The 25527-nt window shown below is 37.5% G+C and overlaps 1 protein-coding gene across 1 annotated transcript; it reads right to left on the bottom strand.

The window, feature by feature from the left end:
• Positions 1 to 6519: 6519 nt before the first annotated feature.
• Positions 6520 to 24858, bottom strand: ism1 (isthmin 1). The gene is made up of 6 exons (XM_026223580.1): positions 23531 to 24858; positions 16788 to 17003; positions 12162 to 12429; positions 8905 to 9048; positions 8697 to 8786; positions 6520 to 7649 (listed from the first exon to the last, which is right to left on the bottom strand). The coding sequence occupies exons 1-6, from the start codon at positions 23657 to 23659 to the stop codon at positions 7132 to 7134; spliced, it is 1365 nt and encodes a 454-aa protein (XP_026079365.1). The 5' UTR covers positions 23660 to 24858; the 3' UTR covers positions 6520 to 7131.
• Between the last annotated feature and the right edge of the window lie 669 nt (positions 24859 to 25527).

Consider the following 25527-nt stretch of genomic DNA (forward strand, 5'->3'; position numbering starts at 1 on the left):
AAGGCTTTTCTTGCAATTAAAGTAAATAATCACAAGCTTAACTGATATTTGTGGGAGTTTCAGCTTTGGGTAAAATCATGTTAGTATAATTGGCTCCGGGGACAGCAAAGAACCTAATACGGTCGTAGTGTTTATGGAAACTTTCAAAAGAATCAATTACTAGATGTGCATTTTCGATTCTGTTCTGGGAAAAGAGGTCAAAAATATAGATGATTCATCCTGCAATGCAAATTTCTGTCCAAATGTTCACTAAAATGACTGTAGCTCTCTAACTCCAGCTGCTGCAGAGTAGCAAATAGCAAATCATGGTCCATGACCGTAATGTAACTAAAGCCGATTCGTCAGTACCTCTGTATGTCCCGCCCAAACTTCTTGTTTCAATAGGAACTACATCAACACTGGTAGGAAACTGTGGTTGCTTTACCATGCTCTTTAAGTGGACTAGTGAAAAAGGATTATCTTTGCATTCACACTGTTTCTGGCTTTAGAAGTGGACTTGGATCACTTTTTTGTTCCATTTTCCATAAACTGACTTGGATGCTGAACCATTTGAATCCTTCCTGTGTTAGAAAGTGTGTTGTTTTTTTTTTTCGGCCAAATTTATTGTATACAGTTTGTTGTTTTATCGTTTATCTGGAGGCTTCTGTATTTCACTCTTTTAGTCTCCATGTCCCATGAGCCCTTGTCTTCCAGACAAAAACACTACTCTATTTCTAGCATCATATTTGTTTTTGAGGCTCTAACGGACAGCAAAATTTCTATCCTTGTCTCCCCCAGCCTTTTCTACTCCCCACATATCTTATAATCTTAACTGTGGGCTGCTGGAGATTTACAGTCTAGAAATAAATTACACACTCGACAATAACCCAGAGGTGAAAATAGAAGCTCTCCAGAGAATCTGGAGAAATGAAATAGCTCGCAAATGTTTGTTTGATGTCAAACCGGAATGATGTTGTTTTTTAGTCAGTAGTGTTTGGGTTATGAAGGTTTGGGTTAATAGTGCTTTCCTTTAACATCCATAAATAACAATCCTGTGGCTGTCCCATGTTGTCCTGAAATTTGTCCTACGGGGTGCCTGTGGATTTATTGTCATCCCATTGTGTTTGTGGTTCGTGCCACATTTTGACGTTTGGTTTCTTTCACCGTCTTAAAGAGTGATTTTTTTTTTCCTTCTTCATTGAATGGTTAATGCAGACTCGCGGAGTCCTTTGTGCTGTTTCCAGTTATGACAATGCTTATATTTGTTCTTTAATAGAGATCTTGGTACAACATTGACGTCTTTTACACTATTGTAGGACGAATTTCTTTATAAATCTGCCTGTCAATCAAATATGCAAATGCAGATTGCGCACTCCATTCCCACTTGTTGGCGATAGACTTACCTTCAAATACATGTAGATTTAAATACTGATTATATTTAGGGAGACATATATTAACACTTCTATTAAAATAGTTCATTATAATTCTATTCAAATCGCAAATGCACTTTTTGACTTGATAGACTTTTATTGCTAATTTGATAAAAAAAAAAGAAGATTTTAGTAATGGTAGATGAAATCAATTTCAAAAGTGTTCAAAAGAAAAAGTCTATATTTTCCTTCTGCTCTTGAAGACGTCCTCCACCTGTTGCTCTTCATAGCATAAGCACAAACACATCACAAAATAAAACAGTTCACCTTGAACACTTAACACAAACATATTCCCTGTGTCCCTTTCCATTTCAGTGGCACTTTTATGCCGTGCACAGTGTAATGTTATTTGTGAGCTTGTGGCAGAAGGGTTGCGGAGGGCCCCTTTGGCTTTGAAAAGAGATACTTGGTCTTTAAGAGGTAGCAGGGCACAGAAGTGAGTGCCCCTCCACATTCAAGGTGTATCCAATGCCTCGCGCTCAGCGAGACCTAAAACGCAAAACAGACGGCAGTGCGAGTCAAGATCAAAGCGTGTGGCCGTGGTCCCGGTCGGCCTGCTGTCCACGCAAGCTGAGCTCTCTTGTCAGACTGAATCGCTGCTGTGTGTCCTGTGTCTTTCTGCAAACACCGACTCAGACAATAGGGAGCTACCGCTCACCACCACCAAAATCGTTATTATTGCACCCGGTCTGAAGTCTGTACAGAGAGACAGTCACGTACACAGAGCCTCACAGGTCGTCTTCTGCTCATGTCACACAAGGACATTCTGTGCTGGAAATAGCAGGCAGACGCCCCTTCAGTGCAGAACAGAAGTAAAGGGAACTTGGCATAACTGTTCTCTCTGACTAGTTCAGTATTTTGTCAGTGGTTGATGGTGAAAGAATGTGTTATTTCAGAGTAAACATCGATGCACACACGCACGCGCACACACACACACACACACACAAACAAAATACATATATATTGCTATTTGTATAAATAGGATATATATATATATATATATATATATATATATATATATATATATATATATATTGCTATTTGTATAAATAGGAAATATTTTTAAAAACACATTCCATTCAAAAATGTTTATGTTATTACAATTTATTGAGTTGTGTCTGTAGATTTAAATTACATTACATATCTTTTATAGTTTTATTTTTTTCCTCCAAAAATACATTTAACGAGTGATCAAATGATATCTAAAATCCCCTTTGTAAAATAATGTCAACAAAATGAAGTAAGCATTTTGAACTTGGCAATATCCGTTGTTCAGATAATAACTATATGCACATGAATGCATATTTAATTATATAATGTATCATTTGCATATCTAAACATAACATTTGAGAAACCCTATAATGCAATAATAATAATAATAATAATAATTCAGTTGGGGAAAGTAAATAGTTAATTTTACCCTATGCACCTATAATGTCTTGCCTTAATGATATGAAAATAAAACAAACAATATAATAACCTCAAAAGCAAGTTTCTCTCTCTCTCTCTCTCTCTCTCTCTCTCTCTCTCTCTCTATCTCATTTGTCATAATGTCTTTTTCTATTAAAGCATTAAAAAAAAAAAAAAAAACTAAGCTGCAAAATATACTTTTTTCCCCCCATATTCCTATCCTGTTGTCTGCAAGGCTGCACACTTGTGAGGTGAAAGACTGAGGTCACGGCTAAGGTCATAAGGTCATGTATGCATTTCAGCAGTTCTTATATGGACAATCCTCTCGCAAGGGTTAATCTAAGCCCCAGAGTCGTTTGAGGTGTTTGTCAGCTACTTGACCTGTTTGTTCAGCTGCATGCCCCTCATTCCTGGACCCCTCCCCCAGCTTCTGTGCACCCTGTGCCAACAAGCCGTCTTTAGGTCAGGCATCGGGCCAGGTAATACACCACTGACTGTAGCACTCTCCCTATGAGCCTAGGCATTTGAGCTAGTCCTGGCAGTCCAGGTCAGCTATTCCAGGTTCCACGCACCACGAGCTGCCTTCTAATTAAGCCCACCAAGCAGCCGCGGCCCTTGCGGCATTGCGGGCTAGACACTTCCTGAAATGTGCTACACCACCCATAAAGTGCCAACGCTGAGAGAAAGAGTGCAAAAGCGAATGGATTTGCTCTAAAAACAGCCTCGCTTGAAGAGAATAACACGAAAATAGTGTGGTCAACTGCACTGTGGGACTTCTTTTATAAAAGCCAAATAGTGGTTCTGCATCATTGCAAAATGTTTTGGGCCTGAGTGTGTTTTTTTTTTTTCCTTTCTGCAATTGTAGAATGACCTAACCATTACTGTAGGCTTCAAGCTTTTAAAAATGACACAGATGCATGAAAAAAAAATCTATGTAAAACACAAAATATTTGTAAAAATGTAATGGTAAATATACAAATCAGATATTTTTACAACTTTTTTTGAGCATTTGGAATGAAAATGAACTCCAGATATGACAAAAGTTTTGAACGTAATAAATATCAGCTCTAACTTTATTTCAATCATGACAACTCAGATTTTACGTGACAAAAGATTTGAGCATGGTGATGGTGATATGGTTATTGCTGTAGTTGCAGATTATTGCTGCTATTGCAAGCAAGTACAGGAACTTGCTACTGCCAATGCATACGGCGATATGTTGGTGTGAGTATTCAAGACATACTGCTGCTGCACAAATAGCATATAAAATAACCCGTAGAAGATCTATACAGGTGGAGCTGGGGAAGGTGGAGTGTTTCAAAGAAACTCTGAAAGCGCGCTGTAAAAATCTAAAGTGAATGCTAGCCATCCATATAAATGCAAGAACGTAAGCTCATTGGCTGCATATGCAACATTAACAAGTCAGCTTGTGCCAAGTCAATTAACTCTCTGAATATCATCAGTTACGTTAACAACCCGTCAGCCTGCACCATCTAGAGTTTTTTGACTGAACTATACATTTATGCAACTTCATTAATGATTCATGACTTTGTGCATGCTGGTAAAATAGAACAGGAAAGTTGAGTAGATTGTATTTGATACCTTAGAAATAAGTATTTTGGGATCAGTTCTGGAGAACACATTGTAAATATATCTATTGTAAATAATGACATATTTGTGATAATTCAGTTCGACTCATTTTTATATGTCTAGCGCTTTTAATGGTGCATTGCATAATTATTCAAACACTTTATCCAAAGTGGCTTACAGTGCATTCATGCTATCAATTTTTACTTCATTTTGACTCACTCACTTTTTACCTATCATGTGTTCCTGGGGAATCGAACCCCCAACCTTGTGTTTGATAGCATAATGCTCTCTCTCTCTCTCTCTCTCTCTCTCTCTCTCTCTCTCTCTCTCTCTATATATATATATATATATATATATATATATATTCTTTACAATTGCAAAATGATCTAACCACTACTGTTTGACACCGAAATCGAATAAACATCAGTAATGCCTGGTGTTATATGGTAATATCATCGTCTTTTGTCATTAAGGGTTAAAAATAACACCTCAAATTTGTAAGTTTAGTATTAAGTCCCAGTACTGAAACACCATCCAGTGTTCACAAGCACCTGTGAAGGCAGAAGTCTGTTATTATCCACTGTCGTTAGGAAGTCCGTAAATAGAAATGGTGTAACTTCTGGAAGGACATGTGGAGGGTGTGAGAGTGAGAGATAGAGTTGGTATGGGGCAGGATCTGCCACCGCTCTAACACAGGCCTGATGTTTTAAAATAAAGCAGGCTGTTGGCTTTGATGTTGAGAGGCCTCTGAAGCAGACGGTCTGATTCAATAAAGATCACTGCTGCTTATCCCACTCCATGCTATAAGCTTAGCCTTCACTCCAAAGTGCTTTTATGAAGGTGAGTTGGGAGAAGACCATGAGAATTCACTTGATACTAACAGCAGATGTACTCTAAACCCGCTTGATCGGTGTCTTGCTGAAGGCGTCTTCTGGAGCTCTCTGTCACTGTTGGCTCTGTGATCAAGTTTGATGTGTTAGGGCTTTTATGTACAATCATTTGACTTACTGTGAACATGCATCAAAATTCAACCACAACTGCCAGGCACCAAATGTAGGGAGGGGGCAGTCTCTCTTTGAGTTTGGTGATTTAGATAATATTAAACCAAGATAATGTTATTTAGCTGGTTTATATAATAACACAACTGAGCTATTGATGGATTTGCAAAAATTACTTTTGAATGCATCAGTAAGAATGCTGAAAACTACAAAAGTCAGTGATGTTTTGTGCCAGATGCATTGTTTTATTCATAAATGTGTGTTTATGAATACATTAATTATATTATATCCATGTCATTTAAAATGTAATTCTGCATTTTCTTATATATTTAGCAAAATTTAGGAAATATTCTACAAATAAATGACTTGCCATAATTGTTTTCACCACTGATAATAATTTGAAATGTTTCTTGAGAATCAAATCGGCATATTAGAATGATTTCTGAAGGATGTTTTAAATTGTAATAACATTTCATAATAATACTGGTTTTACTGTATTTTTGATAAAAATACAAAATAACAAAAGGTTTCTTATATGGTGAGAATGAGAAACTTTTCTCAAATAAGTCTTACTGACCCTAAACTCAGATCAGAAATTAATGTTTAATGAAAAATAATATGCATTGCTAAATAAATGTAAATGTAAAAAAAAAAAAATGCTTTTCTTGTAGGATAATGGTTTATATATATATATATATATATATATATATATATAACAGTGAAATTATCATTGATACAAACATCTGACGGGATGTTCTGGGGTTTCAGCTTTGGCTCTAAGATTGCGGCCCTCTATTCATGTGATTGCATGATCATAGGCAGATAAATTACTGGGGAATTTAAGAATATGAGCAAGCTTGCAAAAAAAAAAAAAAAAAGAATTCGAGCCCCATTTAAAGGGAGGGAAAAGTATTTTGCATCAGACATCAAAAGAGGAGCTTAGGCCCATTTCTGGATAGAGCTAATAGGAGTCTTGTGGAATGGCTTAAAGTGTTTCATATCTGAGGACGGATCTTATTTGACTTTGATACAAGGTGAAAGTCTCTTTGACCTCAGCAGATGCTATGGAATCATCTCCTGTGAATTTAACACACTCAGAGTCAGCGACAATAGACATTTAATGTGCCATGGACTATTTATTTAGCACTCAAAATGTGTCCATACATCTATATGCACAATCCCCTACCATCGACACATAACTATGACTCAATAAATACTTTGCAAAGATTATGCAGAACAGTTTTGTTTTTATCAAAAAGGAAAAGTGATACAACAGGACATAATATAGGAATTCTGTCAAATATATGCATGTTTACACAGGAACCTGAATTTGTATCCGATATCCTTATACCTGTCCAAGAATCCTGAGGTGAGGGTTTCCAACTGCATGTTGGCCATAATGCAAGCATGCAAAAACACATGAAACTCTCGCTGTCAGCTGAACATTGGTGGGGTGATTCCTGATATGACTTCCCTTTAGTTTTCCCTTTTACTCCTTATAAAAAAATCTGTTAGCCCAAGTAATACAGATAAACAATACAAAGAGAACCATGATGAGTAACTTGGTATTATTCTTTCCATGAAAACGCTCCAACTCAAGGTTCTGAGGGAAACCATATGAAGATGTTCTGTGCTTGTTGTTGGCTGTGCCGTCTGTTTCTCATAGCAAGTCCTGTTCAAACACACAGCCAGTTTTCAAAAGGAGTTCATAGCATCATCTCAGCTTAGAACTCTCTGGCCTCCTCAAACTGTTTATAGTAGTCCTCATCCTGAGGGTTCTCTGCACATTTCTGTCCATTATTGGGAGGTCGAGCCTGGTTGTAGCGACTCCAGTCGCCCTTGCAGATGATCCATGGTAGGATGTCCACTTTGTAGTGCAGGTCGGCGGAGAACTCGGTGCTGATGAGGTTGGGCGCTCCGGCCCCTTTGCCACGGGTGATGAGCTTCATGCTGTCGTCGTAGCAGCAGTGCTGGGCTGCCAGTGTGGTGGATTCCAGTGTGAGCATGGAACGAATGCAATAGCGAGCGGTGGGTTTGTAGATCTCCAGCTTCTCCTTTGGTCCACTGGCGTCCTTCCAGCGGAAGTTGCGCCTTGTGGTGGCATCATGGACGTCTGCGGTGCTGTAGGCCACCTCGGTTGGGTATGAGCAGGGACAGCTCGGTAGGTCGCTGGCCACTTTGCTCATGTATTTCTTGAGGAACTCGCTCTTGCAGTTCATCCAACGCTCGCAGCTGTCTGTATCTGGGGAGGAGTAACCCACATCACAAGAATAACAACATTTTTCAATATGTGATTGACTGTTAAATGGAATTTAAATTTTTGATAAGGAAATATTGGTAACACTTCAGTATAGGAAAGATTTCTCACTGTCAACTAGTCGCTTATTAGCATACCTATTATCATCATATTAGCTGTTTATTAGTACTTATAAAGCACATATTCTACATCTTTATTCTAACCAACACCTAAACGTAACAACTACCTTACTTAGCAGTAATTAGGAGTTTGAGGCAAAAGTCATACATAGTGAGAATTGGACCTTAAAGTAAAGTTACTGAAATATTTTGAAAAACTACAGTAATTAACTGAATATTAAAAAGATGAAAATAAATCTTCTTAAATTGTATACGTTTAGTTCACTAAAAATAACTTTTTCATAAGGGACGTTTGATCTGGAATCGGACTACATTAGTCACGCTTGGTTTTGACTGACTTAAAGGGTTAGTACACCGAAAAATGAAAATTATGTCATTAATGACTTTGATGATGTTTTTATTACCTTTCTGGACATGGACAGTATACCGTACATACATTTTCAATGGAGGGGCTGAGAGCTCTCGGACTAAATCTAAAATATCTTAAACTGTGTTCTGAAGATGAACGGAGGTCTTACGGGTTTCGAACGACCTGAGGGTGAGTCATTAATGACATAATTTTAATTTATTGGTGAACTAACCCTTTAAGACAGCACATGAAATTATTCTGATTCGTGAATGATGCTATCTTATAAGTCAAAACCACACAATACAACTAGTGAGGTCAGATTCATGAATTAATTAGTGAACTAGTTGTGCTGTTTGGTTTTGATTCACTAAAAGAACTGACTCTTAAGTCTCATTTGTTCAGGAATCAGAATGGTGTATTAGAAAACGAATCTGTATTCCTGTGTCTCTGCCTGAATATGGCCCAATATAAAGTAAAAAGAGTACCATTATAGAGTTAGGAGGTTGTTTTGATTGCTTTTTAGTGACCAGTAAACCAGGTGGTGTTAAATTATAAATAACTTGCCAACTCCAAAGAGTTCTGTTGCGTTAAAGTCTTCAGTGCCGGCGAGAAGACTGACTTCTGTCGCTGCTGTCCTGAAAGCATCTTCAATTCCTGTACATAAGAAAGTGGTTTACTCAGTGCCATTCATTTCAAATATGTTTTTTTTGGCAGCATAAAGGAGCTTGCTTGTATGGTCTCCAAATGATGATCCAAAGAAAGTATTTCTTACCTGGACAGCTGGGCATGTCACATGTCCGTGACTCTGTGGCTGTGCAGGCGTAGCCGCATGACCTGGTCCGCTTCTGGTTACCATTTCCACAGGATATGCTGCATGGCGACCAACCACTCCAATCACCATCACCATCTATGTAGTCTATAATAGAGTGAAAAAAATATATATTTATTTCACACATTCACTGGCACTTGAGTGCTATGACATGATTTCAAACACAGGTCCCACTGAGCAGATCCTGATTCAGACCGTATGTTTCAAATACCTGAGGCGCTCAAGTCAGCCCGCTGGCCTATACCATTAGCATACTTCTCTAATTGGCTCATACACATGGGAGTGGGTGAATGAATGAGCCAAGTCTACATACTTACGCCAACTTCCAACTGTTTTTGAAACAGCATACAAGTATGACTCTTACATTTCTGATTCAGTGATGAGCAGCAAAACAGTAGCTGAGGTGGAGTATTCTAGAAATTCTAGAATGTCGTTTTCTGACATTCCCATAATTTTATGGCCTTCAATACAGTGTTATATCCTTGCGATGGGTGTTTACAGTTGGTCTGCTGGACACAAAAACATCTGCTCTTGCTAGATTCACATGAAACCAACCTAAGATTTTCTGTTTAGAAATGCAGATAATTTCTAAATTAAACTAAGAAAATCAAGGCTGAAATTTTAAGAATAACAGTGTATTTGTTTAACATTATTTATTATTTTGTTATTATTATTATTATTATTATAGTTATTTGTATTATCAATCTAATAAGTTTAAACTCTAAAATGTATCAATTGTGGCTAGCAAAATTCTTGACAGAACGATGATGATGATGATGATGATTATTATCAACATTAATCTAATAATAAAAAAAAGTTTATACTCAAAAATGTATATATTGTGGCTAGGAAATTCTTTGTAAAATTATTTATTATTATTCTTATTAATCTAATAAATTTATGCTCTAAAATGGATAAATTGTGGCTAGGAAAAGTATTTAAAGGATGATGATGATGATTATTATTATTATTATTATTATTAATCTAATAATAATACAATTCTGCTCTAAAATATGTAAATTGTGGCTATGAAATTCTATACTAAATTATTATTATTATTATCATCAATCTAATAAGTATGTGCTCTAAAATATAAACTATGAAAATTCTTGTTGAAAATTTTGTTTACAAAAATAATTTTTTATAAATTATATATTGTCAATGTCAGTTTTGTAAAGAAATGATGTGTATATTTTCATATGCAACACTAATTTATTAGATTATTTTAATCAAAAATGTTTTTATTTAAAATAATGTAATAATTTATAATAAATAGTTTTTTAATATTTCTTATAATTGTTATATTTCTTTAAAATTTTCTTTCTTTTTCTTTCTTTCTTTCTTTCTTTCTTTCTTTCTTTCTTTCTTTCTTTCTTTCTTTCTTTCTTTCTTTCTTTCTCAGTTCAATCAGATAATGAAAGAAAAGCAGCCAAACTAAGGGTGGATACTTTTCTAAATTATAAGGAAGTTTTGATTTATTTAACATTTCTTTTGGTCATTACATAATTTTCTGGTAGTGTATACGCACACAGACACACACACACACACACAAACCAAGCAAGCAACCACAATCCTTATCCTCTGCCCCTGATGAGAGAAAAACAAAGACCTCTGGTCTTAAAAAGACAACATTACTTTTAGCGCTGTCAAGCTGCATGGTCACAGTCGAGTGCGGGCCAACTCACAGGCAACAACATGTCTGAACCCACACGAGCCACAGCTCCCCACACACCGCTAATGGAAACGAATAAGCCAATCAAAAGCAGATATGGCAAACCCTCAGGAATGAGTCATGGCCACAACAGTCCGCGTGTTAGTCATGAGGAAAATTATATGGAGAATTTTCAACTTCGATTTGGTATTACCTTAACACATTGATCAAAGAGAGTTCCTCTAGAGTAAAAGGGTTTAGGCAAGTGGTGACAGGGTAAGAATGCGTTTGACAGGAAGTGCAGTCTCTGACAGCAACACACATTCACTCATTTAACTCCACTTTACCAAAAGAGACAGAGAGCGAGCTATTAGACCAGAGGAACAGATGCTCTGGATTCTCTCTCTCCTGCTTTGATGTTCAGGAGTGTTTTCTGTCATGGAGACAGACTCTGCCACACAGGAATCTCTCTCCTGCAGGAAGCAATGTACACTGAACAAAATTATGAATGCAACACTTTTACTGACTGCAGGAGTGTCCACCAGAGCTGTTGCCCATGAATTGAACGTTCATTTCTCTACCATAAGCAATATCCAAAAGCGTTTCAGAGAATTTGGCAGTACATCCAACCGGCCCCGCAACCGTAGACCATGTGTAACTGCACCACCCCAGAACCTCCACATTCACCTCTAAGATCGTCCAGAGTCCAGCCACCTGGATAGCTGCTGCAACAATCGGTTTGCATAACCAAAGAATTTCTGCACAAACTGTCAGAAACGGCCCCAAGTTGAAAGGATCTGTACACAATTCCTGGAAGCTGAAAACATCCCAGTTCTTGCATGGCCAGCATACTCACCAGTCATGTCACCCATTGAGCATGTTTGGGATGCTCTTGATTGGCATATACAACGGTGTGTTCCAGTTCCTGCCAATATCCAGCAACTTCACACAGCCATTGAAGAGGAGTGGACCAACATTCCACAGGCCACAATCAACAACCTGATCAACTCTATGCGAAGGAGATGTTTTGCGTAAGGCACTGCGTAAGGCAAATGGTAGTTACAACAGATATTGACTGGTTTTCAGTCACCCCCATCCCCCAGTCCCCCAAATATAGTACAACTGCACATTTTAGAGTGACTTTTTATTTTGGCCAGGCTAAGGCACACCCGTGCAATAAACTGTCTGTCTAATCAGCATCTTGACATGCTACACCTGTGAGGTGGATGGATTACCTCGGCATAGGAGAAGTGCTAACTAGCACAGATTTAGACAGATTTTTGAACAGTATTTGAGAAAAATAGGCCTTTTGTGTACATAGAAAAAGTTTTAGAACTTTTTAGTTCAGCTCATAAAAAAAGGGGGCATAAACAAAAGTGTTGCGTTTATAATTTTGTTCAGTGTACAATCACAGACTCCGTAAGAAGCACTGGCCATGTTATAGTGACAAGTTACAGATTTCATCACCTCACGGTGGAGCCATATTTATGCTTTGCAGATTTTTTCAGTAAAACAATAACTCCATAACACATGCTCATCTGCAATGTACCGTATTCGGTCTGGGATCTGCTTCCTGTGCCAGCAGACCCTCTTCGCTCCCAGTCTCCGAGCGGTTTGAGGAAGTTGCTGTCCTCTGTGTTGCTCTCGTAATCCTGTTCATCAGGACCCTTCGGGGTGGATACGGAGGATGAGGACGAGGAAGACGAACGCTGCCACCAGTTCCTCCAGTTAGTAGCTGCCCAGCCAGGCTTGTTTTCTTTGCGTAGTCCCTTCTCTGGCTCAGAACCTTCCAGGCTGTCCACCACTTCTATGGTAACCTAACGATTTTAAAGCATACTATCATTAGTAGAGTTTACTGAGGCAAACATCGCTTATTATTGCTCATCCTCAAGGTTAGGGATTTAATACATCAAATATAAACCTATAATAACATTTTTACATTCATAAGACACTTAACCCTAAAAAGGGACCATAAAGATATTTTTTTTTCGATAAGTGCATTTTTTTATTCAGCAAGGACCCATAAATTGATCAAAAGTAATAAATACGTAATGCCACAAAAAATATTTTCTTTTCTTTTGAACTTTCTGTTGATCAAAGAATCCTGAAAAAAAAAAAAGAATTCAAAAATATTAAGCAGCACAACTGTTTTCAACACTGATAACAATAATTCTTAGGCACAAAATCGGCATATAAGAGAATTATTTCTGAAGGATCACATGACATTGAGAACTATAGTAATGGCTGGCGGAAATACAGCTTTTTTATATATATTAATATAGAGAAAGATATTTTATATTGCAAAAATATTTCAAAATATTCATTTTTTTTTAATTATACAGTATTGTTCAAAATAATAGCAGTACAATGTGACTAACCAGAATAATCAAGGTTTTTAGTATATTTTTTATTGCTACGTGGCAAACAAGTTACCAGTAGGTTCAGTAGATTGTCAGAAAACAAACAAGACCCAGCATTCATGATATGCACGCTCTTAAGGCTGTGCAATTGGGCAATTAGTTGAATTAGTTGAAAGGGGTGTGTTCAAAAAAATAGCAGTGTCTACCTTTGACTGTACAAACTCAAAACTATTTTGTACAAACATTTTTTTTTTTCTGGGATTTAGCAATCCTGTGAATCACTAAACTAATATTTAGTTGTATGACCACAGTTTTTTAAAACTGCTTGACATCTGTGTGGCATGGAGTCAACCAACTTGTGGCACCTCTCAGCTGTTATTCCACTCCATGATTCTTTAACAACATTCCACAATTCATTCACATTTCTTGGTTTTGCTTCAGAAACAGCATTTTTGATATCGCCCCACAAGTTCTCAATTGGATTAAGGTCTGGAGATTGGGCTGGCCACTCCATAACATTAATTTTGTTGGTTTGGAACCAAGACTTTGCCCGTTTACTAGTGTGTTTTGGGTCATTGTCTTGTTGAAACAACCATTTCAAGGGCATGTCCTCTTCAGCATAGGGCAACATGACCTCTTCAAGTATTTTAACATATGCAAACTGATCCATGATCCCTGGTATGCGATAAATAGGCCCAACACCATAGTAGGAGAAACATGCCCATATCATGATGCTTGCACCTCCATGCTTCACTGTCTTCACTGTGTACTGTGGCTTGAATTCAGAGTTTGGGGGTCGTCTCACAAACTGCCTGTGGCCCTTGGACCCAAAAAGAACAATTTTACTCTCATCAGTCCACAAATTGTTCCTCCATTTCTCTTTGACACAGACGTCTTCTAACTGTCACAGTACTTACAGGTAACTCCAGACTGTCTTTGATCATCCTGGAGGTGATCATTGGCTGAGCCTTTGCCATTCTGGTTATTCTTCTATCCATTTTGATGGTTGTCTTCCGTTTTCTTCCACGTCTCTCTGGTTTTGCTCTCCATTTTAAGGCATTGGAGATCATTTTAGCTGAACAGCCTATCATTTTTTGCACCTCTTTATAGGTTTTCCCCTCTCTAATCAACTTTTTAATCAAAGTACGCTGTTCTTCTGAACAATGTCTTGAACGACCCATTTTCCTCAGCTTTCAAATGCATGTTCAACAAGTGTTGGCTTCATCCTTAAATAGGGGCCACCTGATTCACACCTGTTTCTTCACAAAATTGATGACCTCAGTGATTGAATGCCACACTGCTATTTTTTTGAACACACCCCTTTCAACTAATTCAACTAATTGCCCAATTGCACAGCCTTAAGAGCGTGCATATCATGAATGCTGGGTCTTGTTTGTTTTCTGAGAATCTACTGAACCTACTGGTAACTTGTTTGCCACGTAGCAATAAAAAAATATACGAAAAACCTTGATTATTCTGGTTAGTCACATTGTACTGCTATTATTTTGAACAATACTGTATTTTGATATGTTTGATAATATTTCCCATCATTTTACACTAAAATCAATATAATTTTTAAGTAAATTTATAATTTTTTCATTCTTTTAATTCAAACGCACACTACTATTCAAGTGTTCAAATATAAATTCTAATTATTAAATAACATATATATTCATATTTATTTATTTATGGTTACACTTTATTTTGATAGTCCACTTGAGACATTCTACTTGCTATAAGTAATTTTGCAACTACATGTCAACTAATTCTCATTAATTTGCAACCACATGTCTACTAACTCTTAGAGTAGACTTAAGTTTAGGGTTAGAGGAATAAGTTGACATATACTTGCAAATGTTCTCATAGTCAGTATGTTGTGGACCTTCAAAAAAGTGTCTACTAATATACTATAATGACTGCTAGTTGACATATAGTTGCAAAGTTAATTACTGTAAGTAGAATGTCAAAAGCATGAATATCAAACATGATGTTAGGGTTAGGTACTAACCATGTGATACCATCATACCTCCAACAATTTCCTTTTGTAAGAAACTATTCATAACAATAATTCCATGCTGTGCTATAAAACACATTATAAACACTGCAGTCTACATCGGTCCCTTTTGTTGCAAATCTAATTTGTTTACTTGCACATGTTGAGAATAATTATACAGATCTGTTGTACTGAGAGATGGTTTTTGTGGAACATCAAACATTAAGGGGTAGTGTGATCTTGTGGAGGTCCAGATGGACTTTGGCTTAGGTCATGCTCAAGCTCCATGTCTTGTTCAGAGACGCTGCCATTCTGCAGTGACACCCCCACCCCACCAGTAACACATGTGCCTCTCAGATTGGGGCAAGGGGTGGGCTTCCCCTCTCTAGCCTCTCTTTCTCTCGCTCTCTCCACCTAAACATCAAGTTCAAAGGGCCTCTCAGCCTCCTTAAGACCATGAAAGCCAGATGATGATTTGGATCAAAGATACCCATGCCCACACACACCCCCGAGCCTCACACACACACATTCACTGCTACTTAAGACATCGATACACTTTATCCTTTCTGCCATTCTTGGTCAAAATTCACGTGTTTTTCCTTCTGATGGAACCCGTGGTGGATTAGTTGGCGGCCGGTGCTGTACAGGTGTGTGTGGTTACTAAGACTAAGACTAAGCAAATGTTAGAGTTTGATTGTGTGTGTGTGTGTAAAGATAGGGAGAGAGAGGAAGCGGGGGGACCAAAAGGCTCCCTTCTTGAAAAGAAGTGCTGATGTGCATCAGAGCTTTTTGCCACTTTCTGTTTGCCAAGATTTTACTTTATGTGCTTGGTCAGCCATGTCTCCTTTAAAAGTCTTTGTGTTTGTACACCGCAAAAAATGCAAAAAAAAGAAAATGTATTAATCATTGTTGTCTTATTCAAAAATCTAAACATATTTAAAAAAAGATACATTTATTTGATTTTATATACACATACATACATACATACATACATACATACATACATACATACATACATATATATATATATATATATATATATATATATATATATATATATATATATATATATATATATATATTTACTTATTTCTAAGTTTATTAGTTATTAATTAACAGTTTAAAATTCCTTTGCCAATTGGGTAGGAAAAAAAATCTATCAAATGTAACTTATTCCCTTGGTGGTTATGCTGAATTTTCAGCAGCCAATACTCCAGTCTGCAGTGTCACATGATCCTTCAGAAATCATTCTAATATGATTATTTGGTGATCGATTTTTATCCGTTGTGCTGCTTAATATTTTGTGGAGAATTTTTTTTTTTTTTATGAATTGTAAGAACAAAATAACAACATTTAAATGTATATACTGTCATTTTTGATAAATGCGTCTTTGCTGAATAAAAGGATTGAATACTTAAATACTTAAATAGCAGTGTATCACAGTTTACATAAAAATATTAGGCAGCAAATGTTTTCAACATTGCTAATAAGAAATGTTTCTTGAGAAAATCAGCATATTAGAATGATTTCTGAATGATCTTGTGACACTGAAGGCACGGGTAATATATATAGTTTCATATAATAGAATATGAAAATAGAATAACATTATTTTAAAGTGCACTAATATTTCATAATATAACTGTTTTTACTGTATTCTGAACAAGACAAATACACACTGACTACACAATGTTTATTTATTTGTGTTAAGAAAAAACATATTATGTGTGCGTATTATATATTATTTTATATGTGACACTAATGAGCATAACAATTGATTTGGTAACTGTAAAGAAAAACACATTGGTTCTGAGCATCTTCCTACCTGAATGTTGGGGTTTTGCCCATTTATATCAGCTTTGGAAAGATCAGGGAAGTTCTGCAGGTCCAGCAGAAAAGCTCCAGGTCCGTCTTTCTGCAGGCTGCCCCCTGTCCCGTGACTTTGAACCCAGGGCTGAGACGCTGAAATATGAGGCACTCTGGACTTTCTGTCACCCGGCCCCAACTGAACGGAGGAGCTGCTTTCTGCATTGACATTATTCTGCACAAAATAATAAACCGTGGCAAATATTAGACTGGTGGTTCCCAGTACCTATTAAAAGTCTGTTTTAAGGGTTACCCCACTTCAAAATGTAAATTATGTCATTATTCACTTACCCCCATGTCGTTCACAATTTAAGATATTTTGGATATTTCTGGAAGCTTGTGACTGTCCCATAGACTGCCAAGTATCACTGTCAAGGTCAAGAAAAGTTTTAAGATTTAAAACATCGTCAGAATAGTCCATCTGCCATCAGTGGATCAGTGGTTCAGCCGCAATGTTATGAAGCGACGAGACACTTTTTGTACTCGAAGAAACAAAAATAATGACTTTATTCAACAATTTGTCCAACAATCCTCTGTCTCTCTCCACATCACTGTATCGCCATTTTGGAGAATATCCACTTAACACAAGTAGTTTACGCTATTGTGTGTCAGCCACGACACAAAGATACGTTTTCTTCATGTATTTAAAATTTGATTTGAATAAAAACAGAGCATCCGTGCAGCACGGCTGACACAGAAGAGCGTAAGCTGCTTGCATTCAGTGGATGTCCTCCAAAATGCCTTTACGGTGATGAGGAGAGACGCAAAGGAGACAAATTGTTAAAGTCGTAAAAATTGTTTCTTTGAGTATAAAAAGTATTCTTTTCACTTGATAATGTTATGGTTGAACCACTGATGGCAGATGGACTATTCTGATTATGTCTTTCATACTTTTCTTGACCTTGACAGTGTATTTTACTTGGTAGTCTATGGGACAGTCACAAGCCTCCCGGTTTTCATTCAAAGTATCTTAAAATGTGTTCAGAAGATGAACGAAGCTTTTAAGACATGGGGGTAAGTGATTAATGACAACATTTTAATTTTGGGGTGGAGTATCCCTTTAAGTCTTTTTAACACACAAACTACATATGCAAGTTGCATTTTATTGTTTGCATTTAGCATAGTTTAGCATAGTCTTAGACCTGTGACCCATTTTTCATGACCCCCCAGTATCCTTACAGATATTCAAGGACTTGAATCATTCTGAAGAATGATAAAACAAACCACTCAGAGTGAATCATCCCTCTGTATACAATTCTTGACTCTGTTGTCACAGATTCAAAAATGTATCTCAATTATCAGCTTGTTTCCACCCAGACCTTGGGAGACAATCTACAATTGATGTTAGACTCAGTGTAGAAGTATATTTACACTGTGTAACTTCCCACCAAGAAAAAACAATGTACATATGGGAGTGGTTAAAAGTGGCTTAGGGTCTGTTTACATAATTTAAGTCTCAAGCAGGAGTGCCCAATGGGTGATAGAATGGAATGGTGCTCCCTAGCTAGTCTTCAATGATCATTAGTTGCTCTATGATTGAAAAGATTGTCTATAAGCTGAGTTTTGACCTTGTAGACCATTGTGGCAACCTGGTTGGTGCTGGTAACCTCACAAACAATCTACAATGTTCTAATCTGGTTTCTCCAGGAGAAGATTGTTCTGCAAATCTGTTTAGAAAGTTAATAAACAGGAAAAACAGTGACTTCATGATATAAACTTCGATATTCCACTATGATCAGAAATGCCTTAAAAAAGGTGACTCAAACATCATCAGTATATTTTCTTTTCCACCTGAAAGGTGTGATTGCAACCTAGACGTCTTTAACACCCCTTTAACCAGCCATATGTTCAAGAAAGAGACCTTAAAGTCAGAGATCAATGGAAACATATACTGGTTTCATCCAGCTCACCCCAGAACTGTTTGTTTACACTCAGAGATTAGAGACATTTAGCAGCTCCACTCACTCAATCTCGCCTCAAATGGCCTAATTACCCACAGGTGCTACATTGCTCCTTATCACCCCATAATATAAACATACACCCCAGACACTTTCTGTGAATCTTGAGAAAGCACCATGACAATAACCCATCATTTATAACCTGCTGAGGGACATATTCACAAAAAAGCCTCATGAATTAGATAACTAAACTAAATCTGACCAGGTCACTTTAAAGGGATTGAATAAATGTTAAATTCATTGTTTTATTATAATCTTTTTTATGTTTTTGAAATAACTGTCCTGTAGTGTTGTCAAAAGACCCGGTAATTCTGTACCAATTCGGTACTAGAAAATGTAAAATGTTACGGTACCAGGTTTTTTTAAGTACCGGTGGTACCGAGTACTCAGTCAGTCCGGTTCTTGATGCCCTATCCGAGAGGTGCGCAGATGCGCTCTCTTCATAAAAGCACTTAGACGTGGTGACATCAAAAGAACAACGACCAGTTAATGATAGACGTGAAACAGTTCTTTTAATTCATTCAATTAAATAATACATAACTACATAAATTATTCGGGTCACACTATAGATGAACTAACTAATATCTATGGCTTTTGCCTCAATATACTTTTTTTTTTAGAATAAGGTATTGCAGAACATTCATATGTTTTTTTAAAAGTAATAATAAACAGGAAATATCCCAGTAATATTAATGCTAATAACCAACTATTTAATATTGAGAATTGTACACTAAAGTTTTACCAATATTCTTACTAACGCACTAAAGTATTTAAAGTGAGAAGAGTACATAAAAAGCATGTATTTTAAGGTTAGACTTTACATTTCTATGTTAAATCCACTGTTGTGATGTATATACATTTTCTTCAGTCTGTCTTCCCTCAAGAGAGGAGTTCTGGTTGCAGTCCCGCACTGTTCTTGAAATAGATACTGTACTACTGAACTCTTGAAATAGATATAAAACGGAGCCCATATGGTAAAATTGTTGTGCGCCCCATTGGCTGACAAAAAAAATATGCTTTTCCATGTCAAAGAGGGTTGTAATTGTTTTCCCTTAAGACTGCCAAGGCATGTGTTTGCTGTCACATACACACAGAGGGGGCAATTACTTCACAACTGGACAGCTATAAGTAGCCTGTAATCATGCATACTGAGCTGGACAATAAGATCAAAGGGCATCTTCAATCTTTTGTCTCCCACTCCTCCCTATTTTTTATTCAAGCCATTTTGTTTGACTGACTGAGTGCTGTGTAAAGCTGTAGAGTAGAATGCATTTCGCTTCAGGTAAAGGGAACAAACATTGTCCAAAATGCTTCGGCAAAGCTATTTTGAAAAAGTAGTTGTTTTCCAATTGTTAAAGTGGTTAAACTATAGTAAAGCTACATGAGTATGTGAATGTTAAATAATGAACAATATACTATTTGGTATTTAATAGCATGACGGTAATGCATTTAAGGTGATAGTTGCCCAAAAATGAAAATGTGTTGTTTATCTGCTTACCTCCAGGGCATCCAAGATGTAGGTGATTTTGTTTCTTCAGTAGAGCACAAACTGAGATTTTTAACTCAAACCACTGCAGTCTGTCAGTTGTATAATGGAAGTGGATAAGAATCATGGCTTTGAGGGGCATAAAACATACACAAAAGAAACCCTGCAAATTAAACAAATTAAACCCTGCAGCTCTTGACGATACATTGATGTGTCAACACAAAAAGATCAGTCTGTGCAAGAAACTGAACAGTATTTACATTGTCTTTTTACCTCTGATTTTCACCGCAATGTCTGAACTGTCCTGAGAGCATTCGCGTCGTCTTCTTCACCCTGCATGTGAGGCATCTTCTTCTTCTTCTTGCTTTATGGTGGATTGCAGACTAATAAGTGTATTTCCCCCACCTATCTCTCAAACGGACCATTGACACACTATCTAAAATCTCAATTAGGAGTTTCAATGGTCCACTTGAGAGATAGGTGGCGGTAATGCACTGCGATCTGCGATCCACCATAGAGCAATCACATCAATGTATTGTCATGAGCCGCAGGGTTTAATTTAAACAAAATCGCGTTTAAAATCACAGGCGATTTATTGAAAGCCACTGAACTACGGATCTATGTAACAAATGCTGCTACATTTGAAAGCATGTGCTGGCTATTTACTTCTAATCACAGAAGCGGTTTTACTGGCGAAATGCACATGAGAATCACATTTGATTTTTTGCACAGCCCTACCATACACTTACTTTATACAACTGACAGACTTCAATGGGTTGAGTTAAAAATCTCTACTAAAGTGTTCTACTAAAGAACAAAGTCACTTACATTTCGGATGCCTTGGGGGTGAGCAGATAAACATAACATTTTCTTTTTTGGGTAAACTATCCCTTTAAGGGCTGGTTCTAAGATAGTCAGGGTTATTGATGTAATATCGTCATGCTTGACAGCAAATAAACATTAAAAAACTTTTTAAAAATCACGTCAGAGTAAACTTGGCATAACAACAGCAATGTAACACCTTAACGACTGTCAATCAATCTTCCTGTTATATCCAGGCTTTTGAACTTTGCAAGTTGAACACGGCTTTAAATAAGACTTCTGTCCAACTGAAAAATATGAAAAATCCTAGAAAATCCAAGATATATCTGGTTATGCAAGGTTAATTTGATGTACATGAGGCTGTGAACAAACCGTTAGATACCCATTACAGTTCCTACAAAAACTTACAAAGACATTACACACACCATTCTTCAAACCATATGGGTTTCTAACAAGGAAAACAGACACAAGGGTGACATACAGACGCCCCTGTCACATTTCTGACTACTTCCACCTCCTGCTTCCTCTTTATTCCCTTTGCTTAAGGAGCATGACAGCAATTCAATTAGAAGCCTCTCAGGGGGTCTTCCCAGGAGACTGGACAGGAAACGAATGCTAAACACAAAGTGCAATAGGCCTTTCAATGAAACACCTATATCAAGTAGTAAAATATTTGTTTTTCTGACATTTTCTGAGGAAGTACACAGCTTCTTGTAGTCTGGAAAATTACTTAACCCAGTTTTCATGACATTGTGAATCCTATAGAATAAATCATAAAAAAGAGAGGAGAGAGAGAAAAAAAGGTAATAATCAATGTTTATGTTTAAAGGATTGCAGGGGCTGGTGGTTCTCTTACTGCTTCTGTGCATTAAGTACTTTAAGATCAGAAACTGCAAGTGAGGCTTAACTGTCCATCACCAGGCTCTTCTGCCTACAACCCTCACTGCTGCCCCCAACTCTCCTCAAACTTGGTGATGTTTGACACATTCTATTTACATTCCAGACGTATTTCCAACAGCCGTGCATGTCATAAACGTGTTCCCAGAAAAGTGAGTTCTGTCCCATGACTCTACGTACAAAAACCACAGACTTGACCTCCAGGGCTAAACTGTAAAGACTCACCCGGGATTCATTCACTTCCTTTAGCAGCCACTGAATGCAGTTAAACCAGTAACAGATTGTGCAAATTCAAACTTTTAGCTTTCAGCTTCTGAAAATCCAAACAGCTTTTGGAGAACTACATAATAAATGAGATATCATTTAACTGTTCAGCTGAATCCCATTGCTGCTGCTATTCCGCTACAAGAGAGCCACCGTAATGGATAAACACACATTTACCATGGTGTTGTGCCAACGTTTGCAGACTGACAAAGGCATCTCTGTGTCATGCTAAAAATACATCAAAAAGCCAGCCACAGGGTTTTTAATGCACCCAACAAAGCCCTGTTGATCTCAAACCCTTCTTGACCCCTTGGTCCAGTCTCTGGGAGCAATGCACTTGCTCCATAAACAGATGGCAGAACACTTTTAGCTGAAACCAGCACAGACTCATTAAAGACAGGTCTAATCTCGGCCAACGATACTAAAGGACTAAACGGAGAATGTATTCTGTAGCTCTGAAAGTCACCCTGCCTTATTGTAATGTTGTGCACCAATGTGTGGAACACATAGAGTCTATATTTGTCTTTCCCCCTTTCTTTCTTTTTTTTTTTTTATCTTGGTAAATGCATGGTTTGAAGCAAGAACATATTAACAGGATACTTGAGTGACACTGATGAACCAGTGGTGATAAATGATAGCCTGCAGCTAGTCAGCTAGAGAGAAAGAGAACATCTCTGACCCTGGCTGAACCCCAGCTCAGTTTGAATGCTAAGTCAAAACTACTTGATTAGATACAAAACAGTACATAAATATGTGCAACATTACAAATTATGATGTTATGGTTGTTTTACAATTACAATGTGTATGCATATTCTATTCATATCTATCTATCTATCTATCTATCTATCTATCTATCTATCTATCTATCTATCTATCTATCTATCAGTGGATCAAGCGATCAGTGCAATGCAAAGATGGTGAAACATAAGTATTTTTCATTTATTTACTCCTATGTACATAATAAATAAATAAATAATTAAAAAGTCAAGATAAAGTCATGTTAACCCACAATCAATTGAAATATATGAATATATTTTATTTCTTTTGAGTGTTTTCTTTCGCCATATATTTTTTTATTGAAACTTCCCCCACAAATTCTAATTATAAGGGGAAAATGTAACAAATATATAATTGTGATGATGAAAAAACATCTTAACGGTCTTACAAAAAAAAAAAAATTCTCGAAGCAAAAATACTTATTTGATATTTGACTTATTACTTATAAAACTTATTTGATCTTTAAAAAAAATCTGGACGTATTTTCATAAAACTCACCTCCGCCACCTGCTCCGAGTTCACAGTGTCATTTCCGTGCTGCAGCGGGCTGCTCCGCAACACCGTGATGTGTAACGTCAGGAGAAGGAGTCCCAACAGCAACAGCAGCTCCGCCGCCAGCCGCACCATCCTCTTCACTCGAGCACTCTTAGGACCCTGCGCCGCCGCCGCCGCTGCTGCTGCTGCTGCCAGGCTTCCGCTGCCGCCTCCTGCCGCTGCAGACACTCCGATCTCCGGATCCGCCGCGGACGAGGAGCCGCCACACCACTGCGAAGCCACCTCGGGGTCCAGAAGAGCAATACTCAAGGGAAAAAGAGTTACTGGCAAGAAATGCTCTCAAAGAAGCCCAATCACTCCACGTCTGAAACTGCTCCTGATTTTAAAAATGGTATAATCCCGATGTCCAAAAATAACTCGAATTACCTTTAAAAAGCAATAAAGTAAGTCTCACAAACTCCAAAGCTTTGTACCATTCCATTGAGCATCAGTATAAAATGCAAAAGTAGATAAGCATATATGTTGTGATAATTTTTTTTTGACTTCTTTATTGAGGAAATACTGGAGTTTTACTTGTGCGCAGGTAAATCAGGTACATCGGCACAAGAAAACTCTTTTGAGAACCTGCAGCATTCTTCTTATATTTTAAAATAAAAATAAAACAAAACAACAAAGTCTCCAGTTCAAACCACTTCAAATTCTCGTGGTCTGTCCTTCACGTCTAATATAAAACTTCGGGTACATTGTTGCGCTCCGGTTCATTGCGCAAAGTGCTGTCATCCTCTCCAAATGCCACTGTGTCTTCAAGGAATACGTGTAGTTCACTATAAGCCCATCTTCAGTGTGATGAAGATCCAAAGTTCCTCCTCTGACTAACTCATCTGAGCTCTGTCCTCAGGAGGGTGTATGAGCCGCTCTTGCGCAAGAGTATCCACACACACCTTCTGCGTAAAAGCGTGCTGTCAAATAACACACGACACCACATCTAAAGACCAGTGTGTGTCCGTGTGTGTTCCCTTCTGTCGTTGTGTGTCTTTAGTCCAGCACAAACACAGTCAAACTCGTGCCCACGAAGCCTTTGGTGTTTTTATATCCCCCTCTTCTTTTGGTTAGCCGTCACCTCCCCTCCCCACAGATTTAACCCTTCATGTCCCATTGCACTATAGTGCACTCATCAGCTGAACACGTACTTAATGTCTTTATCTGTCCTTTGTCGATTTACTGTGAATATTTCGATAATCCATTCAACTGATAACAACTTTAATATACATTTAAAAAAAATAAAGTTTTAAGGCAATTTTGAGCAAACTATTTAATATTAGCATGAATAATTGCTGCCATATAAAACATGCATTATGCCATTAGACCTCTAACTCAAAACCTGCTCAACTCTACATCATTTCTACTAAATACTTGAGTGATTTAAGATTGATTTATTCAATTTAAAACACTAATTAAAAGTGATTAATGGGTCAGAGATTGTAAAGTCCTCTTGGCTTTGCCTTTGTTTGAGTGATTACAGTGCTAATGAACTTATTGTAGATTCTAAGGCTCTCTTTACCTCCTCCAAATTTCACACATTCAGGAATGTGAGGACAGAGGGGACGAGGTGCGTCATGATTTGCATTTCTTTGTTCTTCATGGGTCATCTGAGAGCCCAAATCAAAAAAGTGCGACAAATGTTGTAGCTCCCGTCCTGAACTTGTGTATTGCGTGGTTCAAAGGGGTCTGTGCTTTTTCAAGAATACTTGAACTTTGAAAGCTGTTTGTTTGGACTGTGCCTTCTGATTAAGCGAACAAATCTGCTTCGATGAAAAGGTGGTATGCAGAGCTAAAGTTTTGTACACTTCACATCTCAGTAACATTTCAAAATGATCTAATTTAGTGCTGTTGGGCAAGAAGTAAAAGGGAGAGGAATCCGGCAGGGCTCAGAACTGAGTGGCACACAGTCTTGCGAGTTTCAAAGGGTGGACGAGCTAATTCATGGGGGCCCCTTTGCT

Source organism: Carassius auratus, chromosome 38, assembly GCF_003368295.1.
Source record: "Carassius auratus strain Wakin chromosome 38, ASM336829v1, whole genome shotgun sequence".
Lineage (NCBI taxonomy): Eukaryota > Metazoa > Chordata > Actinopteri > Cypriniformes > Cyprinidae > Carassius > Carassius auratus.